At 40.9% G+C, this 26,566-nt stretch overlaps 1 protein-coding gene across 1 annotated transcript; it reads left to right on the forward strand.

Annotated features, from left to right (window-relative positions):
* On the forward strand, positions 1 to 26,566 carry LOC138642050 (glycophorin-C-like). Its single transcript, XM_069729949.1, has 3 exons — positions 1 to 167; positions 24,894 to 24,938; positions 25,825 to 26,566. The coding sequence occupies exons 1-3, from the start codon at positions 131 to 133 to the stop codon at positions 26,031 to 26,033; spliced, it is 291 nt and encodes a 96-aa protein (XP_069586050.1). The 5' UTR covers positions 1 to 130; the 3' UTR covers positions 26,034 to 26,566.

Below are 26,566 nucleotides of genomic sequence, written 5' to 3' on the forward strand. Positions count from 1 at the left end.
GATCCACAACCCCCCTAACACATGTTATCTCTCTACAGAGGTCAGGAAACTGCCTGTACAGGAGTCCTGCTCCAGAAGCCTTGCTGCAGCCACCATCACACTAGCAGAAGCCCAGGAGGGATCTGTGACCATGCCTGCGCCTGATGAGAGTATCACTTCTCCAAGCTGTGAGTATGAGCTGCCTACATGACCTCACATGCATGGGTTAACCTCTTCAATGCCAGAGACAGTTGCAAGCGCCACTCGCGGTACAAAGAAAACAGGGAGATGAATCTTGCAATGCAAAACTCAACTCAGAAGGTTGAGTCATGAGTCAAAGCCTACAGAAACCCAACGAAGTTGGAATAATGCAAAAAAATATGCCACAGACTGTTATGCGTTAACCAGTTAAGTTACAGAAACGCAGACAGTGATGTGACAAATTTTTGTGGTGGTCATCATAGAATTTTCAGAATGCCCTCCCATTGGTTCGATCCCAGAAACATCCATAAATCAAGCATGCATGTCTGTACAGTTGAGTCCTCTATTAATAGTTTTCTTTAGTCTATAAATTGGTCACTTTCGCCTCCCCTAGGCAGCTGCCCACCCTTTTTTCCGACCCTGAATACAGCCACTGAAATGCACATGACAAGAGCACTATGTTTAATCCCTTCACCCTCCATGACGGACGTGATCGCCATGGAACGGGTCAAGATGGGTGGAGCGATCGGGAGAGGTCTCTGACAGTAGTGATTGTAGCTAGCAGAAATTGGAGATTTTCACCCAATAAATGCCAAGTGATCCAGCCCAATACCCATCACTTCTTTTGTGATGTGACCATAGGATGCCATTCAGGGGCCTTCCGCAGCGTTCTGCCATACTGGTACTCCTGCATTGCCCAGTCAAAGTCCTTTATGGGGACTAGAAGGAGGTCATTAAAATAGGTTTTAAAACTAAAAAAAAAAAAAAAATATCAAATAAAAACACACACGTCTACAGTTAAAAAAAAAAATTAAGCAAATAACATAAGATTTTTTGTACTGGTGTGTCCATAAACAGTCTGATCCATGAATAGAAAACAATACAGGTTTGGTATTGCCATAAATCGTACTAAGATGTGGAATCATGCCGCCAGGTCATTTTTAATCACAAAATTAATGTCATAAAAATAAAACCCCAAAAATAAATGGTGGAAGCGATGGTAAAATTATGGGGAATTGTGTGTTTTTTCACCAAACTTGGATTTTATTTAGAATTTTTAAGTTGGTAAAGCGATTGAAGTCAGTCAAAATCTACAGCTCATCTCGTATAAAAAAACAACAGGAAAGAAAAAAAACAACAAACCCTCATACAGCTGTGTGGATAGAAAACAAACAAAAAAACTTCTGGCTCTTAAAGGGACTGTCACCTGAATTTGGAGGGAACAATTTTCAGCCATAGGGGCGGGGTTTTCGGGTGTTTGATTCACCCTTTCCTTACCCGCTGGCTGCATGCTGGCTGCAATATTGGATTGAAGTTCATTCTCTGTCCTCCATAGTACACGCCTGCGCAAGGCAAGATTACCTTGTACATGCATGTACTACGGAGGACAGAGAATGAACTTCAATCCAATATTGCAGCCAGCGGGTAAGGAAAGGGTGAATCAAACACCTGAAAACCCCGCCCCTATGGCTGAAGATTGTTCCCTCCAAATTCAGGTGACAGTGTCCCTTTAAATCCTCATAAAACCTGACCAAAGGGGTTGTATGCCCAGCGTAACCTCTGATTGCCAATGATCCCTCACCACCTAGTAATGACCGCCACCAAACAATTCATCCAAATCTTGTGACTTATTTTTATAGAAAACTTACAGGTGGACACAACACATGAAGCTGGGTGGGTGCAGAACAACAAACATCTAAACCAAGCCCTGGAAAGAATTGGGACCACCCATCCCAGGAGTGCCATAAATAACAATGAGGCAGGACTCCTGACCTCCATCAATCAACCCATCATGTTCTACTTCTCCAATTATTAACTACTTATCCCTCTAATCTTGTTGCCTAAATCCCTGACCATTAACCTCTTATTCACCACCCCCTTACCACTACTCCATGCAGTCAGGGAGCATGCCGCTTCTACTGTGCTGGCCCTTGATAAATTCTACAACTCCCTTAGGCCTTGTTCACACGCTGCATTTTACTAGGTTTACAACGCTTTACAGATACCCGCAAAGTGAATGAAATATCTGAAATCTCACGCTCATTTTTTTCCCTTACCATAATTTTTTTTTTTCTTTTTCAAATCGGCAGCATTTTTTACTCATTCAAATGAATGGTAAAAAAACAACAACAAAACTTAAGTAAATATGCATCAAAAACGTACACAATAATGCCTCAAAATGTCATTTTTTTACACAGCACTGTTCCCACCAACACTCTGGTTCTCGGTGCAAATGTTCAACATGTTCACGCAATTGAGTATTTGGTGCATTTTTGATGCCGCAGATTTTCCGCAAATCGCTCCAGTTGATTTGGAAAATCAGCAAATAAAACTCAAATTTTCAGCAAGGGAAACTGATCCGTTGCAGACTTTTGCAAGACACGCGGCGTAAAAAAAAAAATCAAAGTGGGCACGGCAATTAAGTAAATCTCATCCACTTCTGCTGGATCTGTAAGGTGCGGTACTTTTTTTGTGGAGCAAAAATAGGCAGCGTCAACAATTAACCGAAAATTCATTGTGGGAACTGGACCTACTGGTCTTTAATTTCAGCTTCCGTGTCCTTTTAAGTCATTACTGTGTATGCGTCTCTTGTCGCCGTGCGCTCTGTCCTGCCGTCCTTCCTCCAGTCCTGGGGTTCAGGATACACAGACAGGCACATTGCACCGTCATGCTCTCTCCTGTAACGGCCGCACAGTCAGTCTTCCCCTAATGTAAACAGGATATCCCTGCGTCCGGTCCTGTGCACCGATCCAGGAGGCCACTATATATATATTTTCCCTGAAATCCTGAGATCTCGAGCTGTCTTCTTCTGTTAAAAGGTTACCTTTGGACATCTTGGATAGCCTGTGTAAATACAAGACATTTTGCAATTTACTGCTTATTGACATTTTAAGCCTTTCTTGAGCCATTAAAGCAAATCCGTCAACAGATTTTTGCTATATAATCTGAGAGTAGCAAGACATAGGGTCATAGATCCTGATTCCAGCAATGTGTCACTTACTGGGCTGCTTTGGTGCAGTTTTGATAGAATCCCTATGTAGGTGTAGCAGAGCTATGACTGCTGAGCGGTTTAGAACCCCACCCACCCTCCTGATTGGCAGATTTCTGTGTATATTGTCAGTAAGCTGCAAATCAGTAGTGAGGACAGAGTTACACAGATTAGCTGGACTGGCTTGCACATGAGATCTAGTCAGGTTGTGATAATCTCCTGCTGGTAAAACACTGATTGTATTGAAGCTCCTGAAACTGCTGTAAAGTGACACATCCCTACTTTAATTTATATCACTAATTTAATTAAACTGTACTCAATCCTAAGTGCTATTTTCAGGTGAGGACACCAAGACACTTTGGTTTATATTTGAGAAAATAAAAAAATGGGTTAAAAATCCTGTTCATCCTGCTTTTTTTTCCACAAAAAAAACGCTTCAACAACTGACGGCAATGTGTTTTGCTGATTTTTTACACTTACTCATTGCTTTCTATGGGTGGAAAAAATGTTGCAAAAACTGCAAAAATGTAGAAAGAAGTGACACACTGCAGTTTTTTAATTCAGTCAAGGAAAAAAAAACTGTGCATGAAATTTCTCAAGTCTCAGATTTTACTGGTACTATAAAAATCAGCTTTTTAATTTGCATAAAAAAAAAAAACAGCAAAAACGCAACGTGTGAACATAGCCGGAGACAGCTGGATGATCGTGTCTTTCAGATATGATATTGGATGTTACTCAAATATCTCAAAAGAACAATGTAACACAAGATATTATTTTTTAATGGAATTCTGGGTGTTGTTCAAGTGGAAAATATGCAAAGGGTTGGGCTCGAAAAAATAGTGTGAAAAGTTGGAGCCGCGCTCGCTGGCCTCACAGGTCACCTCTGTACTCCTGCCTGAATAAGTGCACCCATAAGGAAAAGACTCCCAGTTCTTCAAAGTGTGAATGAATGTGATCGATAACACATTAGAATAAATCATGTGGAATAATCATCAGCTGCAGGATAGCCGAGTTTGTCAGCTACAGAAGATAGCACTGTGCCCAATGTTCTACATACAGTGCAGGTCTGCATTTGTTCTCAGTCTGATTCGACATGCTGCTAGAAGCTCCACACACCAGATGGCACTCACCCATTCACAGCTATGCGTGCGTGGAAAACACTGGACAACACTCAGATGACATCCGAGTGCAGTTTGATTTCTGCTGACTCACGGAAGAGAATAGGCTCACGCTATGCAGACGCTCAGATATTAAAGCTGATTCAGAGTTTTACCAGAGCGCCATTAACATAATCGGCCTCACTCTCTCACATGAGAGAATCTACCCTTATGTGACCCTGAAATTATAGCAGTTATATTCTTGTACATAGGAGCAGTATTATAGTAGTTATATTCTTGTACATAGGAGACAGTATTATAGTAGTTATATTCTTGTACATAGGCACAGTATTATAGTAGTTATATTGTTGTACATAGGAGCAGTATTATAGTAGTTATATTCTTGTACATAGGAGCAGTATTATAGTAGTTATATTCTTGTACATAGGAGACAGTATTATAGTAGTTATATTCTTGTACATAGGCACAGTATTATAGTAGTTATATTGTTGTACATAGGAGCAGTATTATAGTAGTTATATTGTTGTACATAGGAGCAGTATTATAGTAGTTATATTCTTGTACATAGGAGCAGTATTATAGTAGTTATATTGTTGTACATAGGAGCAGTATTATAGTAGTTATATTCTTGTACATAGGTGCAGGGGTGGATTAAGGGTAGCCAGGGCCCCGGGCTGTTCAGACACTGTGGGCCCCCCCCGGTCATGTGACGGGGGTCATGTGACGGGGGTCATGTGACGGGGGTCATGTGACGGGGGTCATGTGACGGGGGTCATGTGACGGGGGTCATGATATACCCGAACCAGATTATTCCAGAAAAATGGCCGGGCCCTACTCTACTGTAACCTATTAAATATTTGTTAGAATCTGCAATAAAATTTAGGTATATTTTGACCAATAATATCACATACAAGGAACAAATACCACCGCACCATGACCAGACCACAAATTACAACCACAGTGATCGAATTATATTACATACAAGGATCAAATACCACCGCGCCATGACCAGACCACAAATTACAACCACAGTGATCGAATAATATCACATACAAGGGACAAATACCACAACACCATTTCCAGACCACATATTACCACCACATAGTGACTGAATACTACAATACTGATCAGTAAAAAACAACAACACAATACTATCACCATAAGTGCCAGTATTCACAGGAGATCTGTACTTAGTATGCAGTGTCTGTGTAGAGGTAATACAGAGATCACTGGTGGTATTATACACAGGAGCTCAATATAGTATACATTGTATAGTGTCAGTGTATAGGTAACACTGACTCACCAGTGACGTCTCTAGGTGAAGTCCTTCATCTTTCAGCCAGCACAGACCGCCATCATTTCTCCCAGCCAGGACTCGTTTCTGCAGGAAATAACACAGTTATCTCGAGCTCCGCTTGCAGAACACATTACTTAATTTTCACAACTTCTACATTACACCACATGAAGAAAAAAAGGTGATATAGTGTCACTCTGCACAGTAACAGGACCGCCCCCCATTTAAAACAGTATACTCAAAAAATAAAATAAATACATCACTGCAGTAATAATATCCCTAAATTAGCCCCTATGGTAATAATATTCCACATCCTGGCCCCGTGTGTCTCATTCCTGGCTCCAGCCATATGTTGTCGCATCCTGCCCTCATGAGTATCCATTCTACCCCATATGATCTCCACATCCTGCCCCATATGTCTCCATCGTATCCATCCTGCCACATGATCCAATCCTGCCCAATGTCTTTAATTCTGCCCCGTGTCTCCAATCATGCCCCGTGTCTACATTCTGCCCATGCCTCCAGTCCTGCCCCCATTGTGTCCAGCAATCTGCCCCAGTATGTCCAGCATATTGCCCCAGTGTCCAGCAATCTGCCCCAGTGTCTCCAGCATATTGCCCCCAGTGTGTCCAGCATTGCCCCCAGACAGTGTGTCCAGCAATCTGCCCCAGTGCGTCCAGCATTGCCCCCAGACAGTGTGTCCAGAATATTACCACCAGTGTGTCCAGAAATCTGCCCCAGTAAGTCCAGCATTTCCCCCAGTGTCTCCAGCATTGCCCCAGTGTCCTCCAGCTCCAGCAATCTGCCCCAATGTCCTCCAGCATTGCCCCAGTGTCCTCCAGCATTGCCCCAGTGTCCTCCAGCAATCTGCCCCAGTGTCATCCAGCAATCTGCCCCAGTGTCATCCAGCAATCTGTCCCAGTGTTATCCAGCAATCTGCCCCAGTGTCATCCAGCATTGCCCCAGTGTCATCCAGCCATCTGTCCGTGTCCTCCAGCATTGCCCCAGTGTCTTCCAGCATTGTCCCAGTGTCCTCCAGCCATCTGCCCCAGTGTCCTCCAGCCATCTGCCCCAGTGTCCTCCAGCCATCTGCCCCAGTGTCCTCCAGCCATCTGCCCCAGTGTCCTCCAGCCATCTGCCCCAGTGTCCTCCAGCCATCTGCCCCAGTGTCCTCCAGCGTTGCCCCAGTGTCCTCCAGCATTGCCCCAGTGTCCTCCAGCCATCTGCCCCAGTGTCCTCCAGCATTGCCCCAGTGTCCTCCAGCCATCTGCCCCAGTGTCCTCCAGCCATCTGCCCCAGTGTCCTCCAGCCATCTGCCCCAGTGTCCTCCTGCCATCTGCCCCAGTGTCCTCCTGCCATCTGCCCCAGTGTCCTCCAGCATTGCCCCAGTGTCCTCCAGCAATCTGCCCCAGTGTCCTCCAGCATTGCCCCAGTGTCCTCCAGCATTGCCCCAGTGTCCTCCAGCATTGCCCCAGTGTCCTCCAGCCATCTGCCCCAGTGTCCTCCAGCATTGCCCCAGTGTCCTCCAGCCATCTGCCCCAGTGTCCTCCTGCCATCTGCCCCAGTGTCCTCCTGCCATCTGCCCCAGTGTCCTCCTGCCATCTGCCCCAGTGTCCTCCAGCCATCTGCCCCAGTGTCCTCCAGCCATCTGCCCCAGTGTCCTCCAGCCATCTGCCCCAGTGTCCTCCAGCCATCTGCCCCAGTGTCCTCCAGCCATCTGCCCCAGTGTCCTCCTGCCATCTGCCCCAGTGTCCTCCAGCCATCTGCCCCAGTGTCCTCCAGCCATCTGCCCCAGTGTCCTCCAGCCATCTGCCCCAGTGTCCTCCAGCCATCTGCCCCAGTGTCCTCCAGCATTGCCCCAGTGTCCTCCAGCATTGTCCCAGTGTCCTCCAGCAATCTGCCCCAGTGTCCTCCAGCATTGCCCCAGTGTCCTCCAGCATTGCCCCAGTGTCCTCCAGCCATCTGCCCCAGTGTCCTCCAGCATTGCCCCAGTGTCCTCCAGCATTGCCCCAGTGTCCTCCAGCCATCTGCCCCAGTGTCCTCCAGCATTGCCCCAGTGTCCTCCTGCCATCTGCCCCAGTGTCCTCCAGCATTGCCCCAGTGTCCTCCAGCATTGCCCCAGTGTCCTCCAGCCATCTGCCCCAGTGTCCTCCAGCATTGCCCCAGTGTCCTCCTGCCATCTGCCCCAGTGTCCTCCAGCCATCTGCCCCAGTGTCCTCCAGCCATCTGCCCCAGTGTCCTCCAGCATTGCCCTCAGTGTGTCCAGTCCACCGTTGTAAAAAAAAAAAAAAAAAAAAAACAAAGTCTCCTCACCTGTCCTCGCTCCAGCGCCGCGGTGAGCTCCCTCCAACAGAGCACACTCGCCGGCGACTGACAATGACGTCAGACGCCGGCGACGTGTGCGCCTGCGGCCGACATCAGCCGCCAGCCTCCAATTGGCTGGCGGCTGGTGTTAACTATTGACGTGCGGGCGCTTGCCCGCACGTCAATAGGAAACCGCCGCAGGCAGCGCCGGAAGGGGCCCGGTGAGCAGATGAGAAGGGGCCCCATGCGGGCCCCCTCTCTCTGCCCACCGGCTACGGCAGGGGGCCGGGGGCGGGCACATAAATGCCGGCGGCGGCCGCCGGCAGCGGCATTCGAATAACAGATGATCAGAGGGTCAACAGTGCGGTAGCCCAGGGCCCCCCCAGACCACTGGGCCCTGGGCTACCGCCCATATTGACCCTCTGATAATCCGCCCCTGCATAGGTGTAGCAATATAGAAGTTATATTCTTGTACATAGGAGCAGTATTATAGTAGTTATATTCTTGTAGATAGGAGCAGTATTATAGTAGTTATATTCTTGTACATAGTAGCAGTATTATAGTAGTTATATTCCTGTACATAGTAGGCAGTATTATAGTAGTTATATTCTTGTACATAGGGGCAGTATTATAGTAGTTATATTCTTGTACATAGGGGCAGTATTATAGTAGTTATATTCTTGTACATAGGAGCAGTATTATAGTAGTTATATTCTTGTACATAGTAGGCAGTAATATAGTAGTTATATTCTTGTACATAGGGGCAGTATTATAGTAGTTATATTCTTGTACATAGGAGACAGTATTATAGTAGTTATATTCTTGTACATAGGGGCAATATTATAGTAGTTATATTCTTGTAGATAGGAGCAGTATTATAGTAGTTATATTCTTGTACATAGGAGCAGTATTATAGTAGTAATATTCTTGTACATAGGAACAGTGTTACAGTAGTTATATTCTTGTACATAGGCACAGTATTACATTTGTTATATTCTAATATATAGGAGCAGTATTATAGTAGTTATATTGTTGTACATAGGAGCAGTATTATAGTAGTTATATTGTTGTACATAGGACCAGTATTATAGTAGTTATATTGTTGTACATAGGAGCAGTATTATAGTAGTTATATTGTTGTACATAGGAGCAGTATTATAGTAGTTATATTCTTGTACATAGGAGCAGTATTATAGTAGTTATATTCTTGTACATACGGGCAGTATTATAGTAGTTATATTCTTGTACATAGGAGCAGTATTATAGTAGTTATATTCTTGCACATAGGAGCAGTATTACAGTAGTTATGTTCTTGCACATAGGGACAGTATTATAGTAGTTATATTGTTGTACATAGGAGCAGTATTATAGTAGTTATATTCTTGTACATAGGAGCAGTAAATAAAGTATTATTATTATTATTATTCTTGTACATAGGAGCAGTATTATAGTAGTTATATTCTTGTACATAGGAGCAGTATTATAGTAGTTATATTCTTGTACATAGGGGCAGTATTATAGTAGTTATATTCTTGTAGATAGGAGCAGTATTATAGTAGTTATATTCTTGTACATAGGAGCAGTGTTATAGTAGTTATATTCTTGTACATATGGACAGTATTATAGTATTTATATTGTTGTACATGGGACCAGTATTATAGTAGTTATATTCTTGTGCATAGGGGCAGTATTATAGTAGTCATAATCTTGCACATAGGAGGCAGTATTATAGTAGTTATATTCTTGTAGATAGGAGCAGTATTATAGTAGTTATATTCTTGTACATAGGGGTAGTATTATAGTAGTTATATTCTTGTACATAGGAGCAGTATTATAGTAGTTATATTCTTGTACATAGGAGGCAGTAGTATAGTAGTTATATTCTTGTACATAATAGCAGTATTACAGTAGTTATATTCCTGTACATGGGGCAGTATTATAGTAGTTATATTCTTGTATATAGGAGCAGTATTATAGTAGTTATATTCTTGTACATAGGGGGCTGTATTATAGTATTTATATTCTTGTACATAGGGGGCAGTATAAGGCTATGTGCACATATTGCGGATTAGGCTTAGGAATTTCTGGTGCGGATTCTGCCTCTCCAGGCAGAAAACGCACCTGCGGATTTGTCGCGTTTTTTGTGCGGCTCCGCAACGTTTTTTGTGCGTTTTTGCTGCATTTTTCTTGCGGATTTGCTGTATTTTTTACCCCTGCGGTTTTCTATAATGGAATGGGTACAAAAATGCTGCAGATTCACAAAAAAGTAGTGACATGCTACTTCTTTTAAACCACAGCGTTTCCGTAGCGGATTTTCCACAAAGTGTGCACAGCATTTTTTTTTTCTCATTGATTTACATTGTACTGTAAATCAATTGAAGATCTGCAGCGTTTCTGGACATCAAAAAATGCTGCGGATCCACAGAGAATCCGCAACGTGTGCACATCCCCTTATCGTAGTTATATTCTTTTATGTAGGAGCAGTATTATAGTAGTTATATTCTTGTACATAGGAGCAGTATTATAGTAGTTATATTCTTGTACATAAGGGCTGTGTTATAGTAGATATAATCTTGTACATAGGAGCAGTATTATAGTAGATATATTCCTGTCCATGGGGACAGTATTATAGTAGTTATATTCTTGTACATAGGAGCAGTATTATAGTAGTTATATTCTTGTACATAGGAGCAGTATTATAGTAGTTATATTGTTGTACATGGGAGCAGTATTATAGTAGTTATATTCTTGTACATAGGGGCAGTATTATAGTAGTTATATTCTTGTACATAGGTGTAGCAATATAGAAGTTATATTCTTGTACATAGGAGCAGTATTATCGTAGTTATTTTCTTGTACATAGCAGTATTATAGTAGTTATATTCTTGTACATAGGAGCAGTATTATAGTAGTTATATTCTTGTACATAGGAGCAGTATTATAGTAGTTATATTGTTGTACATAGGAGCAGTATTATAGTAGTTATATTCTTGTACATAGGAGCAGTATTATAGTAGTTATATTCTTGTACATAGGAGCAGTATTATAGTAGTTATATTCTTGTAGATAGGAGCAGTATTATAGTAGTTATATTCTTGTACATAGTAGCAGTATTATAGTAGTTATATTCCTGTACATAGTAGGCAGTATTATAGTAGTTATATTCTTGTACATAGTAGGCAGTAATATAGTAGTTATATTCTTGTACATAGGGGCAGTATTATAGTAGTTATATTCTTGTACATAGGAGACAGTATTATAGTAGTTATATTCTTGTACATAGGGGCAATATTATAGTAGTTATATTCTTGTAGATAGGAGCAGTATTATAGTAGTTATATTCTTGTACATAGGAGCAGTATTATAGTAGTTATATTCTTGTACATAGGAGCAGTGTTACAGTAGTTATATTCTTGTACATAGGCACAGTATTACATTTGTTATATTCTTATATATAGGAGCAGTATTATAGTAGTTATATTGTTGTACATAGGAGCAGTATTATAGTAGTTATATTGTTGTACATAGGACCAGTATTATAGTAGTTATATTGTTGTACATAGGAGCAGTATTATAGTAGTTATATTGTTGTACATAGGAGCAGTATTATAGTAGTTATATTCTTGTACATAGGAGCAGTATTATAGTAGTTATATTCTTGTACATACGGGCAGTATTATAGTAGTTATATTCTTGTACATAGGAGCAGTATTATAGTAGTTATATTCTTGCACATAGGAGCAGTATTACAGTAGTTATGTTCTTGCACATAGGGACAGTATTATAGTAGTTATATTGTTGTACATAGGAGCAGTATTATAGTAGTTATATTCTTGTACATAGGAGCAGTAAATAAAGTATTATTATTATTATTCTTGTACATAGGAGCAGTATTATAGTAGTTATATTCTTGTACATAGGAGCAGTATTATAGTAGTTATATTCTTGTACATAGGGGCAGTATTATAGTAGTTATATTCTTGTAGATAGGAACAGTATTATAGTAGTTATATTCTTGTACATAGGAGCAGTGTTATAGTAGTTATATTCTTGTACATATGGACAGTATTATAGTATTTATATTGTTGTACATGGGACCAGTATTATAGTAGTTATATTCTTGTGCATAGGGGCAGTATTATAGTAGTCATAATCTTGCACATAGGAGGCAGTATTATAGTAGGTATATTCTTGTAGATAGGAGCAGTATTATAGTAGTTATATTCTTGTACATAGGGGTAGTATTATAGTAGTTATATTCTTGTACATAGGAGCAGTATTATAGTAGTTATATTCTTGTACATAGGAGGCAGTAGTATAGTAGTTATATTCTTGTACATAATAGCAGTATTACAGTAGTTATATTCCTGTACATGGGGCAGTATTATAGTAGTTATATTCTTGTATATAGGAGCAGTATTATAGTAGTTATATTCTTGTACATAGGGGGCTGTATTATAGTATTTATATTCTTGTACATAGGGGGCAGTATAAGGCTATGTGCACATATTGCGGATTAGGCTTAGGAATTTCTGGTGCGGATTCTGTCTCTCCAGGCAGAAAACGCACCTGCGGATTTGTCGCGTTTTTTGTGCGGCTCCGCAGCGTTTTTTGTGCGTTTTTGCTGCATTTTTCTTGCGGATTTGCTGTATTTTTTACCCCTGCGGTTTTCTATAATGGAATGGGTACAAAAATGCTGCAGATTCACAAAAAAGAAGTGACATGCTACTTCTTTTAAACCACAGCGTTTCCGTAGCGGATTTTCCACAAAGTGTGCACAGCATTTTTTTTTTTCTCATTGATTTACATTGTACTGTAAATCAATTGAAGATCTGCAGCGTTTCTGGACATCAAAAAATGCTGCGGATCCACAGAGAATCCGCAACGTGTGCACATACCCTTATCGTAGTTATATTCTTTTATGTAGGAGCAGTATTATAGTAGTTATATTCTTGTACATAGGAGCAGTATTATAGTAGTTATATTCTTGTACATAGGGGCAGTATTATAGTAGTTATATTCTTGTACATAGGGGCAGTATTATAGTAGTTATAATCTTGTACATAGGAGCAGTATTATAGTAGTTATATTCCTGTACATGGTGGCAGTATTATAGTAGATATATTACAGTCATGGCCAAAAGTATTGACACCCCTGCAATTCTGTCAGATAATACTCATTTTCTTCCTGAAAATGATTGCAAACACACATTATTTGGTATTATTATCTTCATTTAATTTGTCTTAATTGAAAAAACACAAAAAGAATTGTCCTAAAGCCAAATTGGATATAATTCCACACCGAACATAAAAAAGAGGGTGGACAAAAGTATTGGCACTGTTCGAAAAATCATGTGATGCTTCTCTAATTTGTGTAGTTAACAGCACCTGTAACTTACCTGTGGCACCTAACAGGTGTTGGCGATAACTAAATCACACTTGCAGCCAGTTGACATGGATTAAAGTTGACTCAACCTATGTCCTATGTCCTTGTGTGTACCACATTGGGCATGGAGAAAAGAAAGAAGACCAAAGAACTGTCTGAGGACTTGAGAAACCAAATTGTGAGGAAGCATGAGCAATCTCAAGGCTACAAGTCCATCTCCAAAGACCTGAATGTTCCTGTGTCTACCGTGCACAGTGTCATCAAGAAGTTTAAAGCCCATGGCACTGTGGCTATCCTCCCTAGATGTGGACGGAAAAGAAAAATTGACAAGAGATTTCAACGCAAGATTGTGTGGATGTTGGATAAAGAACCTCGACTAACATCCAAACAAGTTCAAGCTGCCCTGCAGTCCGAGGGTACAACAGTGTCAACCCGTACTATCCGTCGGCATCTGAATGAAAAGGGACTGTATGGTAGGAGACCCAGGAAGACCCCACTTCTTACCCCGAGACATAAAAAAGCCAGGCTGGAGTTTGCCAAAGCTTACCTGAAAAAGCCTAAAATGTTTAGGAAGAATGTTCTCTGGTCAGATGAGACAAAAGTAGAGCTTTTTGGGCAAAGGCATCAACATGGAGTTTACAGGAGAAAAAAAAAGAGGCATTCAAAGAAATGATCACGGTCCCTACAGTCAAACATGGCGGAGGTTTCCTGATGTTTTGGGGTTGCTTTGCTGCCTCTGGCACTGGACTGCTTGACCGTGTGCATGGCATTATGAAGTCTGAAGACTACCAACAAATTTTGCAGCATAATGTAGGGCCCAGTGTGAGAAAGCTGGGTCTCCCTCAGGCCGGTTTCACACGTCAGTGTCTCCGGTACGTGAGGTGACAGTTTCCTCACATACCGGAGCCACTGACACACGTAGACACATTAAAATCAATGCATCTGTGCAGATGTCATTGATTTTTTGCGGACCGTGTCTCCGTGTGCCAAACACGGAGACATGTCAGTGTTCGTGGGAGCGCACGTATTACATGGACCCATTAAAGTCAATGGGTCCATGTAAAACACGTACCGCACATGGACGTTGTCCGTGTGCAGCCCGTGTGCCGTGCAGGAGATAGCGCTACATTAAGCGCTGTCCCCCCCACTGGTGCTGAATCCGCGATTCATATCTTCCCTGCAGCAGCGTTTGCTGCAGAGAAGATATGAATAATAGTGTTTAAAATAAAGATCTATGTGCCCCCCACCCTCCCACCACCTGTGCGCCCCCCCACCCCCTGTGCGCCCCCCCGCTGTTCTGAAAATACTCACCTGGCTCGCTCCCTCACCGGCGCTGCTTCCTCTCCTGGCCGCATCTTCTCCTGTATGAGGTCACGTGGGGCCGCTCATTTACAGTAATGAATATGCGGCTCCACCTCCCATAGGGGTGGAGCCGCATATTCATTACTGTAATCGGCGGCCCCACATGACCACATACAGGAGAAGCTGCGGCCAGAACAGGAAGCAGCGACAGCCAACGAGGGAGCCGGGTAAGTATTTTCAGAACAGTAAGGGAGGGGCGCACAGGGGGTGGGGGGGCGGGGGGCAGATTCATCTTTATTTTAAACACTATTATTCATATCTTCTCTGCAGCAAACGCTACTGCAGAGAAGATATGAATGGGGCTTCAGCACCAGATGCTGGTATGTGTGGTACCCAGCACAGTGCGTGTGGTACTCAGTGGGCACACGGGCGGCACACGTGTGCCGCTCGTGTGCCACACTGATGTGCCACAAAAACGTAGGGCCACACGGACACGGATAATTCCGGTACCGATTTTTTCCGGTACCGGAATTATCTGGACGTGTGAAACCGGCCTCAGAGGTCATGGGTCTTCCAGCAGGACAATGACCCAAAACACACTTCAAAAAGCACTAGAAAATGGTTTAAGAGAAAGCACTGGAGACTTCTAAGGTGGCCAGCAATGAGTCCAGACCTGAATCCCATAGAACACCTGTGTAGAGAGATTAAAATGGCAGTTTGGAGAAGGCACCCTCCAAATATCAGGGACCTAGAGCAGTTTGCCAAAGAAGAATGGTCTAAAATTCCTGCAGAGCATTGTAAGAAACTCATTGATGGTTACCGGAAGCGGTTGGTCGCAGTTATTTTGGCTAAAGGTTGTGCAACCAAGTATTAGGCTCATTTTTGGAGTTTTGTGTGAAATGATCAATGTTTTGCTTTTTGCTTCATTCTCTTTTGTGTTTTTTCATTTAAGACAAGTTAAATGAAGATAATAATACCAAAGAATTTGTGATTGCAATCATTTTCAAGAAGAAAATGAGTATTATCTGACAGAATTGCAGGGGTGTCAATACTTTTGGCCATGACTGTAGTCATATTCTTGTATATAGGAGCAGTATTATAGTAGTTATATTCTTGTATATAGGAGCAGTATTATAGTAGTTATATTCTTGTACATAGGAGCAGTATTAGGCTGGAGACGCACACAACGTATAAAAATACGGTCCGTTTTTGATGGCCGAGATACGCAGAAAATTTCCTGAACAGTGATCAATATTCAATGTGAGGATACGATTTTTTATCCAAAAATTATCCGTGTGTCATCCATATGGCATCCGCATGGAATCCGTATGGCGAGATTTTCTCACCGACTTGCAAAATGGACATAGAATGGATCCATGACCTCAAATATTCGTAAAAACATATGTAAAGATTATATATATATGTCTATCATTGAGACACATATATATACATATATTTATATTTCATATAGCGCTAGATAGCAGTAAAGCCGGTAATTCAATTGCCGGCTTTTGCTATCTCCTTCCCAAACCCGACAGGATATGAGACCTGGTTTACATACAGTAAACCATTTCATATCCCTTATTTTTTTTTTACATATTCCTCACTACTAATGTTAGAAGTGTCTGTGTGCAAAATTGGCGCATCTTCCAGATGTGCCTTTTCTGGGGTGGCTGGGGGCAGATGTTTTTAGCCGGGGGGGGGGGCAATAACCATGGACCCTCTCCAGGCTATTAATATCTGCCCTCAGTCACTGGCTTTACTACTCTGGCGGAGAAAATTGCGCAGGAGCCCACACCAGTTTTTTCCGTGATTTAACCCTTTATTTTAACAGCTAGAGCCCCCAAATTTTGCACACAGACACTTGTAACATTAGTAGTGAGGAATATGTAAAAAAAAAGGGATATGAAATGGTTTACTGTATGTAAACCATGTCTCATATCCTGTCGGGTTTGGGAAGGAGATAGCAAAAGCCGACAAATGAATTACCGCTTTCCTGCTATCTAGCGCTGAAATAAATATACATATATACTGTATATGTGTCTCACTGACACAGAAAGCAATTGTTACCATCCACCTCTTGTGTCTCCCCTTTTCCTCATAGTGTGTAAGCTTGCGAGCGGGGCCCTCACTCCTCTTGGTATCTATTTTGAACTATGATTATTGTTATGCTGTAATGTCTATTGTCTGTACAAGTCCCCTCTATAATTTGTAAAGCGCAGAAGAATATGTTGGCGCTATATAAATAAATTTATTATTATTATTGTTATATTCCTGTACATAAGGGGCAGTATTATAGTAGTTATATTCTTGTACGTAGGTGCAGTATTATAGTAGTTATGTTCTTGTACATAGGGGGCTGTATTATAGTAGATATAATCTTGTACATAGGGGGCACCATTATAGTTGTTATAGTTTTGTATATAAGAGCAGTATTATAGTAGTTATGTTCTTGTACATAGGAGCAGTATTATAGCAGCTATATTCTTGTGTATAGGAGCAGTATTATAGTGATTATATTCTTGTACATAGGGGCAGTATTATAGTAGTTATATTCTTGTACATAGGAGCAGTATTATAGTAGTTATATTCTTGTGTATAGGAGCAGTATTATAGTGATTATATTCTTGTACATAGGGGCAGTATTATAGTAGTTATATTCTTGTACATAGGAGCAGTGTTATAGTAGTTATATTCTTGTACATAGGAGCAGTATTATAGTAGTTATATTCTTGTACATAGGAGCAGTATTATAGTAGTTATATTCTTGTACATAGGATCAGTATTATAGTAGTTATATTCTTGTGTATAGGAGCAGTATTATAGTGATTATATTCTTGTACATAGGAGCAGTATTATAGTAGTTATATTCTTGTACATAGGAGCAGTATTATAGTAGTTATATTCTTGTACATAGGGATCAGTATTATAGTAGTTATATTCTTGTACATAGGAGCAGTATTATAGTAGTTATATTCTTGTACATAGGAGCAGTATTATAGTAGTTATATTCTTGTACATAGGGACAGTATTATAGTAGTTATATTCTTGTACATAGGAGCAGTATTATAGTAGTTATATTCTTGTACATAGGGACAGTATTATAGTAGTTATATTCTTGTACATAGGAGCAGTATTATAGTAGTTATATTCTTGTACATAGGGACAGTATTATAGTAGTTATATTCTTGTACACTATAGCTGGTCCGAATAACTAAAGCAATTGTTACCATCCACCTCTCGTGTCTCCCCTTTTCCCCATAGTTTGTAAGCTTGCGAGCAGGGCCCTCACTCCTCCTGGTATCTGTTTTGAACTGTATTTCTGTTATGCTGTAATGTTTATTGTCTGTACAAGTCCCCTCTATAATTTGTAAAGCGCTGCGGAATATGTTGGCGCTATATAAATAAAATTATTATTATTATTATTATTATTTGTACATAGGAGCAGTATTATAGTAGTTATATTCTTGTATATAGGAGCACTATTATAGTAGTTATATTCTTGTACATAGGAGCAGTATTATAGTAGTTATATTCTTGTACATAGGGACAGTATTATAGTAGATATATTCTTGTACATAGGAGCAGTATTATAGTAGTTATATTCTTGTACATAGGAGCAGTATTATAGTAGTTATATTCTTGTACATAGGGACAGTATTATAGTAGATATATTCTTGTACATAGGAGCAGTATTATAGTAGTTATATTCTTGTACATAGGAGCAGTATTATAGTAGTTATATTCTTGTACATAAGAGCAGTGTTATAGTAGTTATATTCATGCACATGGGAGCAGTATTATAGTAGTGATATTCTCGTACATAGGAGCAGTATTATAGTAGATAAATTCTTGTATATAGGGGCAAAATTATAGTAGTTATATTCTTGTACTTAGAGGGCAGTAGTTATGTAGTTACATTCCTGTTCATGAGGCAGGATTACTGTGTAAGTAGAGTCACATTAGTACACAGGCTCTGCTCTGGTCTGCTATTGCTCTGCCCCTTCGTTTGCTATCATTGTAATGTTCATATTGTATTTCCTGTTTTATTTTTTTATTTTGATAAGTTGTTGATTTTGTAGCAAAATATAATCAGAAATCCACATAACAAGATTGGATTACAGGGATCCAGATACAATCTTGACCGCACAGCTGCCTGGTAATGTCACATCTCTTGCAATTGTCTATTCGTCTGCCAGATGCCATCGTCACCCGTTCTTTATAGCTGCTACTGACTAAGAAAAGGCTAATTTTCTATTCTTATGAACATTTTGTGCTCAATGCATAAAACATCCCAGGGGTCTTTTTTCTATTAGTTCATAAAATTAATAGTCTAAATTCAATTAAAGCTGGCTGAGACCTGGAGGGCACCGTGCCCAGAGGAGGAAGGCGAAGAACAGACAAGACAATATAACATCTCACCCTCGGCCTCTGTAAAAAGACATTTTCCCCACTGACTTTCTGGGTCTGGTTTTCCAAAGCTTCTGCTCATTAACTGAAATTGTAATATAAAGAAAATGAGAGACTGGAAAGAAGGCATCGGGAAACTCGACCGAACGTTTCAAGAGACTGGAATGGTAAATTGTAAAACTGGATTATAAAGAGACACTTCTGCTGAATACTAAAACTTCCCTACCCTCATCAGTCATCCTGTTCTCATACACTGCACAACATTTCAATTCTTGGAGCAGAAGTTTGTGCTCCAGAGCTGTCCTTTGTACATAAGCTGTAGCAACCACAATGAGCCATTTTCCCTTATTTCTATGCAGATAGACATGCGGAAGACATCTGTTTTTGCACCGAGGGGGTTAAGTTTCAAGTTTTAGCTTCCTTCCTCACTTAATGAGCTTTCTTTCCTAATGACATAGCTTTTAATGGCTCAGAAACAGGTCTCTTATCTTTCTGGCTTGACTTTATTTCCAGCAGCTTCTTATAAATGCTGAGGAGCTGAGCTGTTTATCAGCTCTGTACAGGAGGAATGGAAAAGTAAGAGAGGAAAAAGGAGCCAAGGAATGGCTTTTATTTTGACCACCTACTTGCTTTTTGGTCTTCTTCCCTGTGTGACCTTTTAGTATTGACCCCGCGTGATGACCCTTCTTGTTGCCAGCTTGCTCCTTAGGTCAGCTGCTGACTTTGTGACCCCAGTCCAGCTGTCCTCCTGTAGGTTCAAATCCCTGTACTAGGGTTAAAGTGTGAAGGCGGAGTGGCTTTTGCGAGTGACCAAACTAGAGTCCCCCGATGCAAAAGTTGGACTTGTCCCACCCCCTGTATGTTGGTCAGATGCATGGACCCTTGTAGCATTCCAAATCCTATAAAGACATATGTTTTGTACCCTCCCCATTATATAGTAAAGTTCCCTATCCTGCACTACTGCCCCTCATCATGGGCCCCTTCCTGGTCTATATGCCCCATATCCTGGTGTATATTGTATGTCCCCTATTTGGGCCCCTTGCAGGTATATATAAAAAAATGTCCCTGATCCTGAGCCACATCCAGGTGTATATGCCTCCCTTTCTTATTTATATGCCTCAATCCTGGCATCCTGGGTTCCTTCCTGATAGATATACCCCCCCATCCTGGTATGTACAGCTCTGGCAAAAATTAAGAGACCACCACATCAAAACCCTGCACCAGAAGCAGTGTGAAAGACTGGTGGAAAGCATGCCAAGACGCATGAAAGCTGGGATTAAAAATCATGGTTATTCCACAAAATATTGATTTCCGAACTCTTGAGTTAAAACATTAGTATTGTTGTTTCTAAATGATTATGAAATGGATTTCTTTGCATTACTGTATTTGAGGTCAGAAAGCACTGTTTTTTTTAATTTTACCATTTTACTTTTTCAGAAAAAAAAATACAAAATTTATTGCTTGAAACTTTGGAGACATGTTGTCAAAAGTTTATAGACTAAATGAACAATTTACATTTTACTCAAAAATATACCTATAAAGAGAAAAATCAGACAAACTGAACATTTTGCAGTGGTCTCTTACTTTTTACCAGAGTTCTATTTCCCGCTTCCTGACGCTTTTCTATGTCGCATAAAAAACCTAATTCAACCTCATTCTACTGCTCACATAAGGCATGGAGTTATCTTCCATAACCAGCGCAAAGACCAGCAGCTGACATCGGCGTGCTATGGGCAATGTATGAGGTCACTGCAATGCATTGTCTACCGACGTAAACTGCCGGCCTTTGATTGGCCAGCAGCGTGTATTGCCCCATTGGATCTCTGTGACACCCTGTGCAACCAGGATTGTTACGCCATTGTTTCTAAAAATGTGTGTTGTCTCTTTTAACAATTGCCATGCTTCCACGAACAGTGCAACTATGCAAAGTTACTATTACACTATCCTCTACAACAATATAACTACTATAATACTTCTCCTATGTAAAAGAATATAACTGCTATAATACTGCCCCCTATGTACAAGAATATAACTAGTATAATACTGCCCCTATGTAAAAGAATATAACTACTATAATACTGCTCCTATATACAAGAATATATCTACTATAATACTGTCCCCTATGTAAAAGAATATAACTGCTATAATACTGCCCCTATGTACAAGAATATAACTACTATAATACTGCTCCTATGTAAAAGAATATAACTGCTATAATACTGCCCCTATGTACAAGAATATAACTACTATAATACTGCCCCTATGTGTAGGAATATAACTACTATAATACTGCTCCTATGTACAGGAATATAACTACTATAATACTGCTCCTATGTAAAAGAATATAACTGCTATAATACTGCCCCTATGTACAAGAATATAACTACTATAATACTGCCCCTATGTACAAGAATATACCTACTATAATACTGCTCCTATGTGCAAGAATATAACTACTATAATATTGCTCCTATGTGCAACATTATATCTACAATAATACAGTCCCTATGTACAAGAATATAACTACTATAATACTGCTCCTATATACAAGAATACAACTTCTATAACACTGATCCTATGTACAAGAATAAAACTACTATAATACTGCCCCTATGTACATGAATATACCTACTATAATACTTTTCTCTGTGTACAAGAATATAACTACTATAATACTTCCCCTATGTACATGAATATAACTACTATAATACTGCTCCCTATGTACAAGATTATATCTACTATAATACAGCTCCTATGTACAAGAATATAACTACTATAATACTGCCCCATGTACAAGAATATAACTACTATAATACTGCTCCTATGTGCAACCTTATATCTACAATAATACAGTCCCTATGTACAAGAATATAACTATTATGATACTGCTCCTATGTTGAAGAATATAACTACTATAATACTGCTTCTATGTACAAGAATATAACTACTATAATACTGCCCCTATGTACAAGAATATAACTACTATAATACTGCTCCTATGTACAAGAATATAACTACTATAATACTGCTCCTATGTACAAGAATATAACTACTATAATACTGCCCCTATGTACAAGAATATAACTACTATAATACTGCTCCTATGTACAAGAATATAACTACTATAATACTGTCCCCATGGACAGGAATATATCTACTATAATACTGCTCCTATGTACAAGATTATATCTACTATAACACAGCCCTTATGTACAAGAATATAACTACTATAATACTGCTCCTATGTACAAGAATATAACTACTATAATACTGCTCTTATGTACAAGAATATAACTACTATAATACTGCCCCTATGTACAAGAATATAATTACTATAATACTGCTCCTATGTACAAGAATATAACTACTATAATACTGTCCCTATGTACAAGAATATAACTACTATAATACTTCCCCTATGTATAAGAATATAACTACTATAATACTGCTCCTATGTACAAGAATATAACTACTATAATACTGCCCCTATGTACAAGACTATAACTACTGTAATACTGCTCCCATGTACAAGAATATGGTATATCTAAAACACCTACATGAGTATAAGGAGCTATATATAAGTATTGTACACTGTGATACTGATACAAATGCCCAAACGTTTTAAGCGTGGCTGGGCAATATACTATGTAGCTGGGCAATATACTACGTGGCTGAGCAATATACTGCGTGGCTCTGTGCTGTATACTACATCGCTGTGCAATATACTACGTGGCTACGTAATATATTACATGGCTGGGCAATATACTACGTCACTGGGCAATATACTACGTAACTGTGCAATATACTAAGTGGGCTGTGCAATATACTACATAGCTGGGCAATATACTAAGTGGGCTGTGCAATATACTACATAGCTGGGCAATATACTACGTGGGCTGTGCAATATACTACGTCGCTGTGCAATATACTATGTGGCTGGGCAATATACTACGTGGCTGCGCAATATACTACGTGGCTGGGCAATATACTACGTGGCTGGGCAATATACTACGTGGCTGGGCAATATACTACGTGACTGGGCAATATACTACGTGGCTGGGCAATATACTACGTGGCTGGGCAATATACTACGTGGGCTGTGCAATATACTACGTGGCTGGGCAATATACTACGTGGCTGGGCAATATACTATGTGGCTGGGCAATATACTACGTCACTGGGCAATATACTATGTGGCTGGGCAATATACTACGTGGCTGGGCAATATACTACGTGACTGGGCGATATACTACGTGGCTGGGCAATATGCTACTTGGACATGCATATTCTAGAATACCCGATGCGTTAGAATTGCGCCACCATCTAGTTCACTATAAATACCATTCATTCATTTTCCTTCCATCCTTTTTTTACATGGAATTATTTTTTTTGTGTGATAAAAGCTTTAACCATGGAGATAAGTAAATCATTGTTGTATTGTGAAATCATTATTAGACTTATTTTGATCACTTTTCGTCCATATCGACAATATTTTGCTGAGACCATACATAGTACATAGGATCACGCAGCTCCTACCTGCTGCCACATTTCACCCATGTGCAGTCAGAGCAAAGAGACAACATTTATTTCGCAGTTATTTTTGGTGCACTCAAATAGCATTTTATCAAGTTTTTTTGGCACAGGAACTCTGGAAAAAGCGTGAATCTACTCTTATTAATCATGGAGCGCCACGGGCGTTAATGACAGCTGCCATGCTTTTAACCAGGGAATCTGTCACCAGCATAATTTAGAGACAGAGACCCCGATTTCAGGGATGTATCACTTAGGCCTCTTTCACACTTCCATCTTTGGCAAACTTTCCGTCGTTTTGGGAAAAAAACGGATCCTGCAAATGTGCTCGCAGGATACGTTTTTTTCCCATAGACTTGTATTAGTGATGGATCGCGACGGATGGGCACACGTCGCATCCATCGTGCGACGGATCCGTCGTGTTTTGGCGGACCATCGTCACAAAAAAATGACGCGTCCGCCATTTTCGACCGCCCCCTCCTTCCCGGACTTCAGAATGCCCACGTCGTCCCCAAATTTCACAACGTCCGTCGGTACGTCGGCCCGACGCATAGCGACGGACCCGTACCGATGGAAATGTGAAAGAAGCCTTACTGAGCTGTTTGCTGTAGTTTTGATAAAATCACTGTTTTATCAGCAGGAGATTATCACTTGAGGACTAGTAAACGTGCTGCCACGTAGTCCTCCACATTCATGAGCTCTGTATAACCCCGCCATCCACCACTGATTGGCAGCTTTCTGCACAGAGCACACAGGAAGCAGCCAATCAGTAGGTTGGGCGGGGTTATGGGCAGCTCAGCATTCAGAGAGCTGATAGGTCTGCAAAAGAAAAAACAGGGATTGTACCCAAATTATAGCGAGTAGTTTCTGGAATCAGAGTCTCTACTCCTACATTAGGCTTCTGTCAGATGGGGTAGTAGAAACCTGGTTCACTTTTAACCCGTTAAACACAGGTATTACAAAATTGCCAAATTGGGAAAGGGTTAAAAGGACACCCCTGCGAATGTTATGAATATATAGAAAGCAGGCAGCAGGGTGAGGAAATAACGGAAAGCAACTATTAAAAGGGACGGATGGCATGAATCCAGGGGGATGAGAGCAGTAATGATATCCGCCAGTGACCCGGGGGACAAACTTCCCAGGAGGAGCCGCCATTTCCGCAGACTAGATGCTACATCCTTTGATTCCAATCTGTGCGGGCAGGAAGCCTGATGATGTATATACTGTGTACATATGACAGGACAGGATTTGCTGCAGTCTCCTGATATATTATTTTATTGTACTAGAACGTGTTTTTTTTTTTTGCTTTTTTTTTTTTTTTACAATTCAGGAATGAAAGCAGCGAAAATGTAAACGTATTTTTTTTCTGATGTGTTCACAGCTCCTGAAATATCCAGCAGTGGAACCGATGCCGCCATTATTGGGGGTAAGAAATCTGATTCTAGTAGAAAAGGCGCGAAGAGTCCAACGTGGTCCGATATTAGAATTGTCAGAAATCGTTAAGTGATGACTGCGCTGCTAAACATAAGACCGGGTGCAGACAGCCGCATTCCATGGTCTGTATATGGACCCCAAATCACTGCCTCCTGGGCATAGATCAGGTCTGGAGATACGCTCCTGTGTAATATTGCTGCCTGAGCCTTCCCTAAAGGGGACTTCTTAACTTGACCATTTTTTGTAGGAAGGGGCCACCTGATGATTTTGGCCACAACACTGGTCTTGTTGCCTAAAATCCTTGTATGCCGCTTGATAGGAAAGGAGGCAGGAAAGGGTGAAAAGGGAAAGCAGAAGTAGGGAAAAAAAACAGGCTCTGAGGAAGACTGAAAAAGGACCCAGAGGAAGAAAGAGCAAGAGTAGAGGGGAGAGAGACAAAAGAATATGGGACATGTCACCAGGTTTTTGCTATCTAATCAGAGAGCTTCATGATATATATGGGCAGAGACCCTGATTCCAGCACTTACTGGACTGATTGCTGTAGTTTTCATAAAATCACCATTTCATCAGCAGGAGATTATCACTAGAGGACTAGTAAACCTGCTGCCATGTAGTCCAACCCAGCCCCCACCACTGATTGGCCCATTATTGCCTATGCACAGTGTACACAGAAAGCTGCCAATCAGTGGTGTGGGTGGGGTTTTGCACAGATCATTCTGAGTACTGCTGGATCTGCAGCGGAGAAAACAGATTTTAATCAGAACTGCAGCACCCAGCCCAGTTAGTGGCACATCACTAGAATCAGGGATCTGTCCCTACATTGTGTAGAAAAAAAACAGATGTCCTTGTAACGTGATGTCACTTTATTTTCTTCCCAGGCATTGTGGCTGCTGTGGTCGTCGTGGTTGTAGTTGTGGTTGTAGTTCTAGCTATAGTCCTCCTCAGTTACCTGTATCGACACAAGGGGACGTACTTCACCAATGAGGATAAAGGCTCGGAATTCGCAGAAAACCCTGACACAGCATTACAAAGCGACCCATCATTGCAGGAGGCAGTATCCGAATCAAAAAAGGAGTATTTCATCTGAGCGACCTCCAGCACCATTGTGACCGTACACCCACAATGGTCTCCAAAGGGGGTTTACCGTATGTGCGAGCTAGTGGGTCTGAATTGTATATGTGTGGGCAAGCACTTACAGCATATGTCAGGGGAATCATCACTAACAGTCTGGATTATGTACTGTAAAATGTGACACCAAGAACGTCCGCCTACGAGGTTAAGTGGCTGCGGAGGCGTGAGGTCCAGCATGGAGCCTCCGGAGATGAAGACGTAATGACCTGTTCTTAATGGCCGCGTTCAAAGCAGAAGCAATTCCACTTATTAATAGAAAATATAAACGTGAGAAAATCATCATTATATCTAAAACTTGCACTAACACCATCTTCACGAGATTTCATGCTGTATTGTCTGCAGGGCCGGACTGGAACTGAAACTCAGCCCTGGCATGCGAGAGCCCACCGGCCCACCCAATGTGTGGTGAATGGGAGATATTTCCATGCTCTTGTGGGTTATGACTGTTTCCCGTATAGGTCACATTTTTTAAATAAAAATTGTCATAAA

This window comes from Ranitomeya imitator, chromosome 1 (assembly GCF_032444005.1).
Source record: "Ranitomeya imitator isolate aRanImi1 chromosome 1, aRanImi1.pri, whole genome shotgun sequence".
In the NCBI taxonomy this organism is placed as follows: domain Eukaryota; kingdom Metazoa; phylum Chordata; class Amphibia; order Anura; family Dendrobatidae; genus Ranitomeya; species Ranitomeya imitator.

Coding starts and splice junctions, on each gene's coding strand:
- LOC138642050 (XM_069729949.1), top strand. CDS start 131: ATGCCTGCGCCTGATGAGAGTATCACTTCTCCAAGCT. Junction 168..24,893: donor GAGTATCACTTCTCCAAGCT/GTGAGTATGAGC, acceptor ATGTGTTCACAG/CTCCTGAAATATCCAGCAGT. Junction 24,939..25,824: donor CGATGCCGCCATTATTGGGG/GTAAGAAATCTG, acceptor TTTTCTTCCCAG/GCATTGTGGCTGCTGTGGTC.